Genomic DNA, 13,192 nt, shown 5'->3' with positions numbered 1-13,192 from the left:
ACGTTTTAAAAACTAGAATGACAATCAAGCATGGAATTAAAAAATCCTTCCAGTATTGTTAACAAGCATTGGCATAGCATTTAAAGGAGTTAGCAAACAAACGAAAGTGCTAAACACTAAGTTGTAGAATGAAAGAAAGACAGATAACAAACAAATAACAAAACATAATACAAACAGATACAGGCAAATACAGACTGATAGCTGAGTTAATTGTATCTTCATGGAGTAAGTGCAAAGATAATAGGTATTCGCCAGCTGTAGCGCAAAAGATTTTGCAATAATAATCAAACAAGTTTGAAATACATGAAAGAGTCTGTCCCAGTGGGACATTTAAAACTTTGCAGCAAATATGGGATGTCCTGGGAAATGCAGGATGTCTGGCAACACTAATTATAACAGGTGATGAAACATGGGTATAAGGATATGACGTCAAAATCGAGACCCAATCGTCCCAATGGAAACTGCCTAAAGTGCCAAGACTGAAAAAATTTGTCAAGGTCCATCACATGTGAAGGAGCTTCTCACTGTTTTCTTTGATTACAATGGGATAGTGCATCATGAGTTCTTGTATTATGTAATATGGTGAATAAGGAATACTACATGAAAGTATGTGCCATTTGCATATAGGTATCCAAAGAAAATGACCAGAATTGTGGTAAAATTACTCATGGAAATTTGATCACAATAATGTTCCCACTTACACATCAATGCTTGCTCATGATTTTTTGGAAAAAAAACAAGGATGTTGTTTTAGTACCACTGAGGCAATAAAAACAGAATTGCCAAAGGAGCTTAACACCATAATAATCAGAATCATAATTTTTACTGTCCCATAAAATACAATGGCTCATCAACACTGCAATTACAATTTAAATTTGAGTTCCAGAAGTGCTTTCAAAATTGGAAAAAGCACTGGCACAAGTGTGTTACGTCTGAGGGGAATTACTTTGTAGGGGACAAAGTTAATGTTGAAGAATAAATAAAGATTCTTTAAGAAAAACAAAAATTCCAGTTACGTTCTGATCATGTGTCATATTTATAACCCTAATACAATTTTAAGGAACTGTAAAAATCAAGAGTTTATCTGATCACACTATGGAACTGCACAATTATTCAAACTACAATATAACTATTAGTCTTCGTACATTTTTAATGCATGATCTGTAGTTATGTTACAGAAGAACAGTAAAACTCTTACCTGGCGAGTTTTGCAGCCTTGGCATTTCTTATCGTAATTAGTTGCTGTGCAATAACTGACAATACTTCAATGTCAATTCGATTGAATTCATCAAAGCAGCACCATGCACCAGACTGTGCCAAACCAGAGAAAAACCGACCCATCATCTATAAGAAAAAAACTGTATCATACACCTTCATTATGTTGTACGCTTGTCATCCTTAACGATAACACTTCATTAGCAAAACAGAAAAATGGCCATTGAATTGAACTACTGTCTCTGCTCATATTTACTCTTCATCACTAGATACTTAGAATAACGTCTTCTATTTTATACCTGGTGTAAATTGTGTTTATTCACAAACACATTAGAAGTTGTGTCACTCACTGTTGTGACATATGAACTGAAAAAAAAAAAATCCAGTCAATCTTATATATTCATATTCCTTAATGGGTCAAATTACACCAACAGGAAATTTTCTTTCCAAATTTTATTGCATTACTGCAGCTGAATATATTGGCATTTTATAATACATACTTAATCCATACAACCAAGCTTTGAGCCAGTGACCCACCCATACTCATACACAGAGAAGAAGGAAAACACACGTATGGTAGAGGGAAAATGGAACAGGCTATGAACAGAAGCAGGACGACATGCAGATGGGGGTAAGGGGAGGGGGATAATGGTGGGGAGGAAGTAACTGAGAAGGCAAGTGAGATAGGATAGTCATTTACTTTTAAATTTTATCCAGAGAGCCGTAAGAGTGTTTAACAAATCTCCCACTAGCACATACTTAGAGAACTGGAGGTCATATGCAACATGCAACATAATAGTTATCACACCAATTCATAAGTTAGAAATACAACACAAGGAGCTCTATAAAGAGTGACATCTCTGCTATATTTCTTTTCCTGCCAGCAAGAGAGAAACTGTTGCCGTAATCTGTAGCATGTCATTTCTGTGCAATACGAAAATGCTATGAACAGGCAATGTACTTTCATTGCAGGAGGAGTAGTGAAAAGCTATTCATAATCAGTAATAAAACTGTCTGAAAGATTTAAGAATATATTTGAGCTGACAGATCTTTTATAATTAATGAACTATAGAAACCATGTACAAGACTTTCAACTATACCGTGTAAGCTGGTTTGATTATATGAAACAGTGCATGTACTGGTGCATTGCTTATCTGCTATTATTTTCCCTGTTTAATGGTGTGCCTTCTCCCTCAAAGCATTAGTTCTTACCATTATTAACTTAGTTACCAGTACAGCTTCGTAAACCAATATAAAGATAATTAGCTCAGAACAGCAATTGGCTCAAAGTCCAATTTTCTTTGTACAACTTTTTCACAGATTTAGGTGAACAAAATTCCACAAACATGTTGTGTTTGACAATAACAAAAGTAGGATTTATTACAGTAAGTTTCACAAAAGAGCATTCTGTCAAAATCAAATAGTCTTCTTAGGTCAAACTGATTCTCTCAGGACTGCTCACAAACTCACTCACTAGATCAGTCAAGAACTGTTTGAGATCCAACTGGTAGTTACGGAATGGAGGCAAGCAGAGAAGAATATCGTATGAAGCTACTTTCAAGTGTAAAGCAATTCTTTATGTGGAAAAATATGGTCACAGAAGGGCAGGAAGGGAGTTCAAAGTAGCTGAGAGTAACGTTCACTTATGGGAAAACAGATATTGGGATATTTGCAACTACCACTACTAGAAAGAAATTCACTGGACCTCACAAAGGAAGACATCCCGATATTGAGGTAAATGTTTTGGAAGTTGTCCACAAAAAGAGGAAGAATGAGCAACCTGTCACCATTGGCAACATGATACAAAAAAAGCAAAAGAGATGGCTGCAGCTCTTGATGTACCGAAGCAAGAGATTAGGGCTAGCCAGGGATGGTTGATTGCTTTATGAGACAAGTGGGCTTATCTCTGTGACACAGTACAACAATATACCAAAAGCTTCCACAGGATTTTGAGAAGAAACTTCCAAGAATTTATGCAGTATGTTATTACACTTCGGAAAGAAAAGAATTTTTTGATGGGCCAAATAGACAAAGCTGATAGGACTCCAACTCAGTTTGATAGCCAAGCAATTACATGACTAATCAGAAGGATACAAAAGAAGTTACCATCAAAACATCTGGGTGTGAAAAACAGCACTTAATAGTACTGCTGGAAATCACAGTAGATAGAAACAAAATGTCCCCCTTTTTTAATACGCAAGCGAAAAACAAGCCCCAAGGGTCCAAAAAATGAAAAGCTATTCCCTAATGACATCATTGTTCAGAATTGATGGGCTGGACGAAACAAACGAATGGGTGGGAGTTGGCCATACCAAAGGTATGCACTACAGAAATGACACTACAAGACAAAATCAAACAAAAAACTGGGCAGAGTATAGAGAGAAAATTTATAATAAGAAACTGAAACATGTTACACAACTTTTTGAAGGGCAACAAGTCCTCTTATGAACACACTGTAACTTGACAAAATTTGGCAACCTGAATAATAAGTGGCAATTACTCTAATCAAGACCATATGTAACATCCAAAATACCATACCATGGAACGTACAGATTAGTTTATGAGAAAACAGGGAGAGACAAGGGTTTCTACCCTCACAAAGATATAAAAGCTTTTATAGAATGATGAATATAGGTAGCATTTTTTCTTTCTGTCACAAGATAATTGTACATAGTGTATGTAACTCTAAGTGTAATTTTTCTTTTGGAGTGTATTTTAAGATAAAGTAATGTGTATAGGCATAAGTATTTGTTTTGATTTGTACATGTAGGCATAAAATTAACAGCAATGAGAAGTAATACACCACTTAATGTGAAGCGAAGGTATAAACAAAATTAGCTTATGATTTAGCTGTCAGTGCTCAACAACACATGCTGATGTTAGTAGTAGGAGAGGGGGCAGTGACCTGTGCACACGCACGACACACTGGCAGAAGGCGCAATCAAATAGGAATGAAGTATATACAACTACTTAACTTAAATACAAAGTAAATGGAAATACTACACAAATACATCTACTGTCTAAGAACGAAGGAACCTATTGATATATGTACATAGAGATTTCATTAAATACTAAGCTACATACAACATATTTACAAGCAAAAAGAAGCATTATGAAAAATTATATGAGACGTGTTAGCTAAGGACAAACGACAAAATACCGTAAGAAATGACAATTAATTTTCTTTGCAGAGTAAATGATAATATTGAGTAACAAAATAAACAAATGCCTATTGAATTTAAACGAAGTATGGAAATATCTGCAGATGTATGCAATGACCAAATGTGTCAGTGGCTACTGAGCTACATAATACAATTAGTTTTAAGTTTTTTTCTTTCAGCAACCAGTACATTGTCACAGTGCCATAGAAGAGAATTACTTCAAGAGCAACAGGTACCAAATCAAGAAATGGGCTGTGCCTCAAGTAAACAATGTAATTACAAGGATATTTATACAAAGGTCATAAGGCAAATCAAAAATGAAATATGCATTGTCGCACTATATCTCCATGACAATTCTCAGTACCTATTCGCTGCAGAGTACACATAAACATTTAAGCATGACATTTTGCAAAAAACAATTAATTATCATCATGTCAAATGAAAGCTTGAATAATTGCATTTCCAGATATGTGAGAAACGTAAGTCTGTGATGGTTAAAATGTCATATTTCACACTAAGAAACACTTGAATTGAAGTAAATAGCACATGAAGAAACAACATGGTGCTATGTGAATGATTAGTCAGTACACATTATTTCCGTGAAACAAAAGTTCCTTGAGAACTAGTCTGTGACTGCCCCGAGTAACATTTCCTCATAAATCCTTGAACCAGTAGATGAGTATTTCCTTTCTTCCCTACGAAACAAAGGAGGTGGCACCAAGCATAGTTAGGCCACTAATGCATAATGATTTAGTCCTCTTTCTAGTGTTTTCTCCCTCCTCTACCTAAGGAAGCAATGAGCTTCCATAAGTTATAAAAGCCTATCTATAAAATATATCTAAAAACAAAGATGATGTGACTTACCAAACGAAAGTGCTGGCAGGTCGATAGACACACAAACAAACACAAACATACACACAAAATTCAAGCTTTCGCAACCAATGGTTGCTTCATCAGGAATGAGGGAAGGAGAGGGAAAGACGAAAGGATGTGGGTTTTAAGGGAGAGGGTAAGGAGTCATTACAATCCCGGGAGCAGAAAGACTTACCTTAGGGGGAAAAAAGGACAGGTATACACTCGCAAGGATGTGGGTTTTAAGGGAGAGGGTAAGGAGTCATTCCAATCCCGGGAGCGGAAAGACTTACCTTAGGGGGAAAAAAGGACAGGTATACACTCGCACACACACACATATCCATCCGCACATACATAGACACAAGCAGACAGTGTCTGCTTGTGTCTGTGTATGTGCGGATGGATATGTGTGTGTGTGTGCGAGTGTATACCTGTCCTTTTTTCCCCCTAAGGTAAGTCTTTCTGCTCCCGGGATTGGAATGACTCCTTACCCTCTCCCTTAAAACCCACATCCTTTCGTCTTTCCCTCTCCTCCCCTCTTTCCTGACGAAGCAACCATTGGTTGCGAAAGCTTGAATTTTGTGTTTATGTCTGTGTTTGTTTATGTGTCTATCGACCCGCCAGCACTTTCGTTTGGTAAGTCACATCATCTTTGTTTTTAGATATATTTTTCCCACGTGGAATGTTTCCCTCTTTTATATTCCTATCTATAAAATGACGTAGAAATGTATCATATGTTTGTATTGTATCATGATAATGTGTATGTAATTAATTTGTATATGTGATGTAAACAAAGATAAGTTGGAGCTAACAAACAAACTGTAGTAACAGAACCCAGTTAATGAAAATTTTATGACATTTTAAAACTTAATAATATTATGCTCGTAGTTTAAGTGATGGATGGAATGTCGAACATAGGTATAAGCTACCATGCTATGTATGTTGTTGTAACTCAATACTTGTATGAATTTTGATGGGGAACCAAATTCCATATGATGAAATGAACTTTAAAAGCAAGCAATTTATACCATATTGCTATATGTGTCTTTCAACAAGTGGATGGTCAAGTAGGGTGACACGAACATGCTTGTGCAATGAAATATTTTCTGAGTATCGTGGCTCACAATGCTTGATACATTAACAAGTGAAGTATAGTTGTTCAAGCCGGTACGTAGCTCATCGATGGATGGTATTGGTTGGGGTTCTCTCCGCTGAAAATACGATACGACAGATAATAATGACACCTGGGCCATGAATATGGACATCTGCTGCCACAGGGTTGGACTTTGAACAATAAGCTCACACCCACTGCACCCAGAATGAAGACAAATGTCATGGCAATTCTTCAATATGTGACATTCAGGTGGAAGTGTGACACACAATGTGATATAAACACTAAGAAAATGAGTGCATGCACATGTGACAGTAGCAACTGACATGTTGACCACTGTTGACTGGTTCTTTGCCGCCAAATCTGCCAGTGCACAAGGGCAAAACCCGGCAGTGAGAATGAAGCAAACTGAACATTATTGTAAGCATGCTAAATTGAAATATGTAATGGACTATCATATTATGTATATAATCTTTTAATTTCTTGTAGAACTTGTAATATACATAGGATAAGATGATGTATAAATTCTATTAAATAAAAGAGAAGCCAACAAATATAGGGTATCGATCCCTATCGGCAAATGTAAAAGCAAAAAACACTGTCCGGCTCCATACCATGTCAACATATAGTGTGGGGACAATTGTGTCGGTACATGATGAAATACCCCCAGGATATAGTAAAGTTAAAATTAATTAAAAACGAAAAATGAAATGCCAGTCGACTATAAGCATTGGCATAGACATTAATTATGCATGCATGGTAAGGTGCAGGCGAATGAAAAAACTGTCATTCTTTTTTTGTACATGATTTTTTTTATTCACGCTCTCTTGTATGTAGAACTTCGTTAAGAAGTGCCATTTGGGGGATGATGGGCTACAAGTGTTTTGTAACAACCATGTTTCAAAATCAGAAAAATATTGATACCAGTATTAAGTATTTTTATTCAAGTGAGGTGAAACTGATAAAGGAGGATTTTCTTACTTATGACATGCACTGGTGTACTTGACGTTTGCTGCATGCATCTACAATTGTAATGTAAGAGAAGTCTGATAGCATAAAAATTAACACAGAACCAGAATATGTAACACTCAACCAAGAGAAAATACTGGGGAAAATTAAGATAGGAACAATGCAAAATTCGGAATAGCTATCAGGAAGGCTTCAGGAAGCCACAAAATTAGCAGTAGCACTGAGAACCAGGAAACACCGCTGGGATATCCATACAATGACCTGTCAATCAAAGGATGGATCAACACGTGGAAGAAGTTCAATAGCAGGGAGATACCGGAAAACTGGGAAGAATTTCTCAAAACATGGAAACAGACAAGTAAAATATTCCATAAAGAAAAACAGACTACAACAAACAGAAACTAGAAGAGATGGAAGCAGACTTCACAAGGAACAACACGAGGAATTTCTACAGGACATTCAGAGATAATATGATGAAATACCAAGCACCAAACCTCTGCTTTAGGAGACCGGACAGCACATTAGAGACCAACACCTAGAACAACTGTAACCTCCTAGTGAAGTACTTCAAGGAACTTCTAAATACAGAATCACCAACAGACAAACTGGACACAGAGGAACCCACACCACACCCAGATAGCAAACCGCCATTGATAGAAGATATAACAGAAATCATCAAGAATATCAAGAACAATAGAGCAGCAGGACAGGATGGGGTCATCGTGGAATTCTCACAGAACACATAAACAACATCATGAAACAGATATGGGAAACAGAAGAGATACTGAAAGAATGGCGCACAGCACTGATACACTCTCTACACAAAAAAGTGGATAAGTCAGACCCAAACAACTATAGGGGCATTTCGCTGTTATCTGTCACATATAAGACACTTTCCAAAACACTACTAAATAGATTGGAAAAGCAAACTGACCACCTAATTGGCAAATACCAGGCTTGGTTTCATAAACACAGGTCCTGTGCTGAACAGATATGGAACCTTAAGATGACACTGCAACACAAACAGAACATAAGCATCATCTTCATTGACATCAAGAAGGCATATGACTCAATAGACAGAGAAATCCTCTTTAAAATCCTGAAAGAATGCACAGTAGATAGGAAGACACTAATCATAATCAGGAAACAAAACAAACAAAACACTCCTTAGGAACCTGATCACAAGAAACAAACTACAAGAGACACAACACGACAAATGAACACAATGAACTGAACAGAGACAAAAAGAACACAGCCAGAGCATGAAGGAACACTGGGTGAATAGGAAAAAAGAGAAGATGAAGAGAACACAGGACCTTAAGTGGATGGAAGATTGGAAGCGGAAACACATTACATGAATGAGGGAAGTTTGGGCAGAACGTAAAGAGAAAACAACAGCAAAATGGACATGAAGTTTAGTCTAAATGCACTTTACAAGGGAAGGGAAACATTCCACGTGGGAAAAATATATCTAAAAAAAAAGATGATGTAACTTACCAAGCAAAAGCATTGGTATGTTGATAGACACACAAACAAACACAAACACACACACAAAACTCAAGCTTTCACAACCCATGGTTGCTTCATCAGGAAAGAGGGAAGGAGAGGGAAAGACGAAAGAATGTGGGTTTTAAGGGAGAGGGTAAGGAGTCATTCCAATCCTGGGAGTGGAAAGACTTACCTTAGGGGGGAAAAGGACAGGTATACACTTGCACACACACACATATCCATCCACACATATACAGACACAAGCAGACATTTGTAAAGGCAAAGAGTTTGGGCACAGATGTCAGTTGAGGCGGAAGTATAGAGGCTAAGATGTTGAATGACAGGTGAGGTATGAGTGGCGGCAACTTGAAATTAGCGGAGATTGAGGCCTGGTGGATAAAGGGAAGAGAGGATATATTGAAGGGCAAGTTCACATCTCCAGAGTTCTGATAGGTTGGTGTTAGTGGGAAGTATCCAGATCTCCCGGACGGTGTAACGCTGTGCCAAGATGTGCTGGCCATGCACCAAGACATGTTTAGCCACAGGGTGATCCTCATTACCAACAAACACTGTCTGCCTGTGTCCATTCATGCGAATGGACAATTTCTTGCTGGTCATTCCCACATAGAAAGCTTCACACTGTAGGCAGGTCAGTTGGTAAATCACGAGGGTGCTTTCACATGTAGCTCTGCCTTTGATCGTCTACACCTTCCGGGTTACAGGACTGGAGTAGGTGGTGGTGGGAGGGTGCATGGGACAGGTTTTACACCAGGGGCGATTACAAGGGTAGGACCCAGAGGGTAGGGAAGGTGGTTTGGGGATTTCATAGGGATGAACCAAGTGGTTACGAAGGTTAGGTGGACGGCGGAAAGACACTCTATGTGGAGTGGGGAGGATTTCATGAATGATGGATCTCATTTTGGGGCAGGATTTGAGGAAGTCGTATCCCTGCTGGAGAGCCACATTCAGAGCCTGATCCAGTCCTGGAAAGTATCCTGTCACAAGTGGGGCACTTTTGAGGTTCTTCTGTGGGAGGTTCTGGGTTTGAGGGGATGAGGAAGTGGCTCTGGTTATTTGCTTCTGTACCAGGTGGGGAGGGTAGTTGTTGGATGCAAAAGCTGTTTTCAGGTTGTTGGTGTAATGGTTCAGGGATTCAGGACTGGGGCAGATTCGTTTGCCACAAAGACCTAGGCTGTAGGGAAAGGACCATTTGATATGGAATGGGTAGCAGCTGTCCTAATGGAGGTACTGATGTTTGTTGGTGGGTTTGATATGGACGGATGTGTGAAGCTGGCCATTGGACAGATGGAGGTCAACATCAAGGAAAGTGGCATGGGATCTGGAGTAGGACCAGGTGAATCTGATGGAACCAAAGGAGTTGAGGTTGGAGAGGAAATTCTGGAGTTCTTCTTCACTGTGAGTCCAGATCATAAAGATGTCATCAATAAATCTGTACAAAACTTTGGGTTGGCAGGCCTGGGTAACCAACAAAGCTTCCTATAAGTGACCCATAAACAGGTTGGCGTATGAGGGGGCTATCCTGGTACCCATGGCTGTTCCCTATAATTGTTGGTATATCTGGCCTTCGAAAGTGAAGAAGTTGTGAGTCAGGATGAAGTTGGCTAAGGTAATGAGGAAAGAGGTTTTAGGTAGGGTGACAGGTGATCGGCGTGAAAGGAAGTGCTCCATCGCAGCGAGGTCCTGGACGTAGGGAATATTTGTGAATAAGGAAGTGGCATCAATGGTTACAAGGATGGTTTCTGGGGGTAACACATTGGGTAAGGATTCCAGACATTAGAGAGAGTGGTTGGTGTCTTTGATGAAGGATGGGAGACTGCATGTAACGGGGTGAAGGTGTTGATCTACGAAGGCAGAGATACATTCTGTGGGGGCTTGGTAACCAGCTACAATGGGGCGGCTGGGATGTTTGGGTTTGTGAATTTTAGGAAGTAGGTAGAAGGTAGGGGTGCGGGGTGTCGAAGGTTTTGTAGGGGGCCTAAGGTTCTGAGGATTCCTTGAAGTTCTGCCTGGACATCAGGAATGGGATTACCTTGGCAAACTTTGTACGTAGTGTCGTCTGAAAGCTGACGCAGTCCCTCAGCCACATACTCCCGACGATCACGTACCACGGTCGTGGAACCCTTGTCCGCTGGAAGAATGACGATGGATCGGTCAGCATTCAGATCACGGATAGCCTGGGCTTCAGCAGTGGTGACGTCGGAATTAGGATTAAGGTGTTTCAAGGAGGATTGAGAGGCAAGGCTGGAAGTGAGAAACTCCTGGAAGGTTTGGAGGGGTTGATTTTGAGGAAGAGGAGGTGGGTCCCGCTGTGACGGAGGATGGAACTGTTCCAGGCAGGGTTCAATTTGGATAGCGTCTTGGGGAGTTGGATCATTGAGAGTAGGATTAGGATTATTTTTCTTTGTGGCAAAGTGATATTTCCAGCAGAGAGTATGAATGTAGGACAGTAAATCTTTGACAAGGGCTGTTTGGTTGAATCTGGGAGTAGGGCTGAAGTAGGATGCTTTCCTCTCCCACATCCACACCGGCTGTTCAGAGCATCCTTCTACAGGCCAACCGCAAATTAGAACAGCATGCCACCCTCCACGTCAAAAAACTATCCTATCTCCTAGTTTCCCACCTCCGGAAAGGCAACTCACTCACCCTCCATAACCTTTCCAGCAAACCTCAACCTCCTCTCATTTCACACAGGCCCAGTCTCTCCCATTTACTCAATCTCCCAATTCCAGCACCACTCCCCCCAAAACCTCAAAATTCTAATCAATACAATCTGGAACCACAGCACCCTAATTCAGTAGTTAACCTTTCCTCCAAACCTCTCTCCCAATCCGAAACCTCTGTCCTATCCAAAGGCCTCACCTTCGGCCCTACTCCCAGATTCAACCAAACAGACCTCGTCCAAGATTTATTGTCCTACACTCCTACTCTCTGCTGGAAATATCACTTTGCCACAAAGAAAAATAATCCTAATCCTGCTCTCAATGATCCAACTCCCCAAGACACTATCCAAATTGAACCCTGCCTGGAACAGTTCCGTCCTCCGTCACAGCGGGACCCACCTCCTCTTCCTCAAAATCACCCCCTCCAAACCTTCCAGGAATTTCTCACTTCCAGCCTTGCCTCTCAATCCTCCTTGAAACACCTTAATCCTAATTCCGACGTCACCACTGCTGAAGCCCAGGCTATCCGTGATCTGAATGCTGACCGATCCATCGTCATTCTTCCAGCAGACAAGAGTTCCACGACCGTGGTACTTGATCGTCGGGAGTATGTGGCTGAGGGACTGCGTCAGCTTTCAGACAACACTACATACAAACTTTGCCAAAGTAATCCCATTCCTGATGTCCAGGCGGAGCTTCAAGGAATCTTCAGAACCTTAGGCCCCCTACAAAACCTCGACACCCCACACCCCTACCTTCTACCTACTTCCTAAAATTCACAAACCCAATCATCCCAGCCGCCCCATTGTAGCTGGTTACCAAGCCCCCACAGAGCGTACCTCTGCCTATGTAGATCAACGCCTTCAACCCATTACATGCAGTCTCCCATCCTTCATCAAAGACACCAACCACTTTCTCGAATGCCTGGAATCCTTACCCAATGTGTTACCCCCAGAAACCATCCTTGTAACCATTGATGCCACTTCCTTATACACAAATATTCTGCACGTCCAGGGCCTCGCTGCAGTGGAGCACTTCCTTTCACGCCGATCACCTGCCACCCTACCTAAAACCTCTTTCCTCATTACCTTAGCCAACTTCACCCTGACTCACAACTTCTTCACTTTTGAAGGCCAGACATACCAACAATTAAAGGGAACAGCCATGGGTACCAGGATGGCCCCCTCGTATGCCAACCTGTTTATGGGTCACTTACAGGAAGCCTTGTTGGTTACCCAGGCCTGCCAACCCAAAGTTTTGTACAGATTTATTGATGACATCTTTATGATCTGGACTCACAGTGAAGAAGAACTCCAGAATTTCCTCTCCAACCTCAACTCCTTTGGTTCCATCAGATTCATCCGGTCCTACTCCTGATCCCATGCCACTTTCCTTGACGTTGACCTCCATCTGTCCAATGGCCAACTTAACACGTCCGTCCACATCAAACCCACCAACAAACAACAGTACCTCCATTACGACAGCTGCCACCCATTCCATATCAAATGGTCCCTTCCCTACAGCCTAGGTCTTTGTGGCAAACGAATCTGCCCCAGTCCTGAATCCCTGAACCATTACACAAACAACCTGAAAACAGCTTTCGCATCCCACAACTACCCTCCCCACCTGGTACAGAAGCAAATAACCAGCGCAACTTCCTCATCCCCTCAAACCCAGAACCTCCCACAGAAGAACCCCAAAAGTATCCCACTTGT

The 13,192-nt window shown here is 40.6% G+C and overlaps 1 protein-coding gene across 1 annotated transcript in view; it reads right to left on the bottom strand.

Moving 5' to 3' along the window:
* LOC126482033 (dynein axonemal heavy chain 6-like) overlaps nucleotides 1–13,192 on the bottom strand; it is a 1,073,010-nt gene that overhangs the window by 745,654 nt on the left and 314,164 nt on the right. The window contains exon 84 of the mRNA XM_050106005.1: nucleotides 1,199–1,344. Within this exon, the coding sequence (XP_049961962.1) occupies nucleotides 1,199–1,344 (146 nt within the window). The remainder of the gene's footprint in view (nucleotides 1–1,198; nucleotides 1,345–13,192) is intronic.

This window comes from Schistocerca serialis, chromosome 5 (assembly GCF_023864345.2).
Source record: "Schistocerca serialis cubense isolate TAMUIC-IGC-003099 chromosome 5, iqSchSeri2.2, whole genome shotgun sequence".
In the NCBI taxonomy this organism is placed as follows: domain Eukaryota; kingdom Metazoa; phylum Arthropoda; class Insecta; order Orthoptera; family Acrididae; genus Schistocerca; species Schistocerca serialis.
The sequence above is the reverse complement of the archived record's forward strand: the minus strand, read 5'-3'. Positions and strand labels throughout refer to the sequence as shown.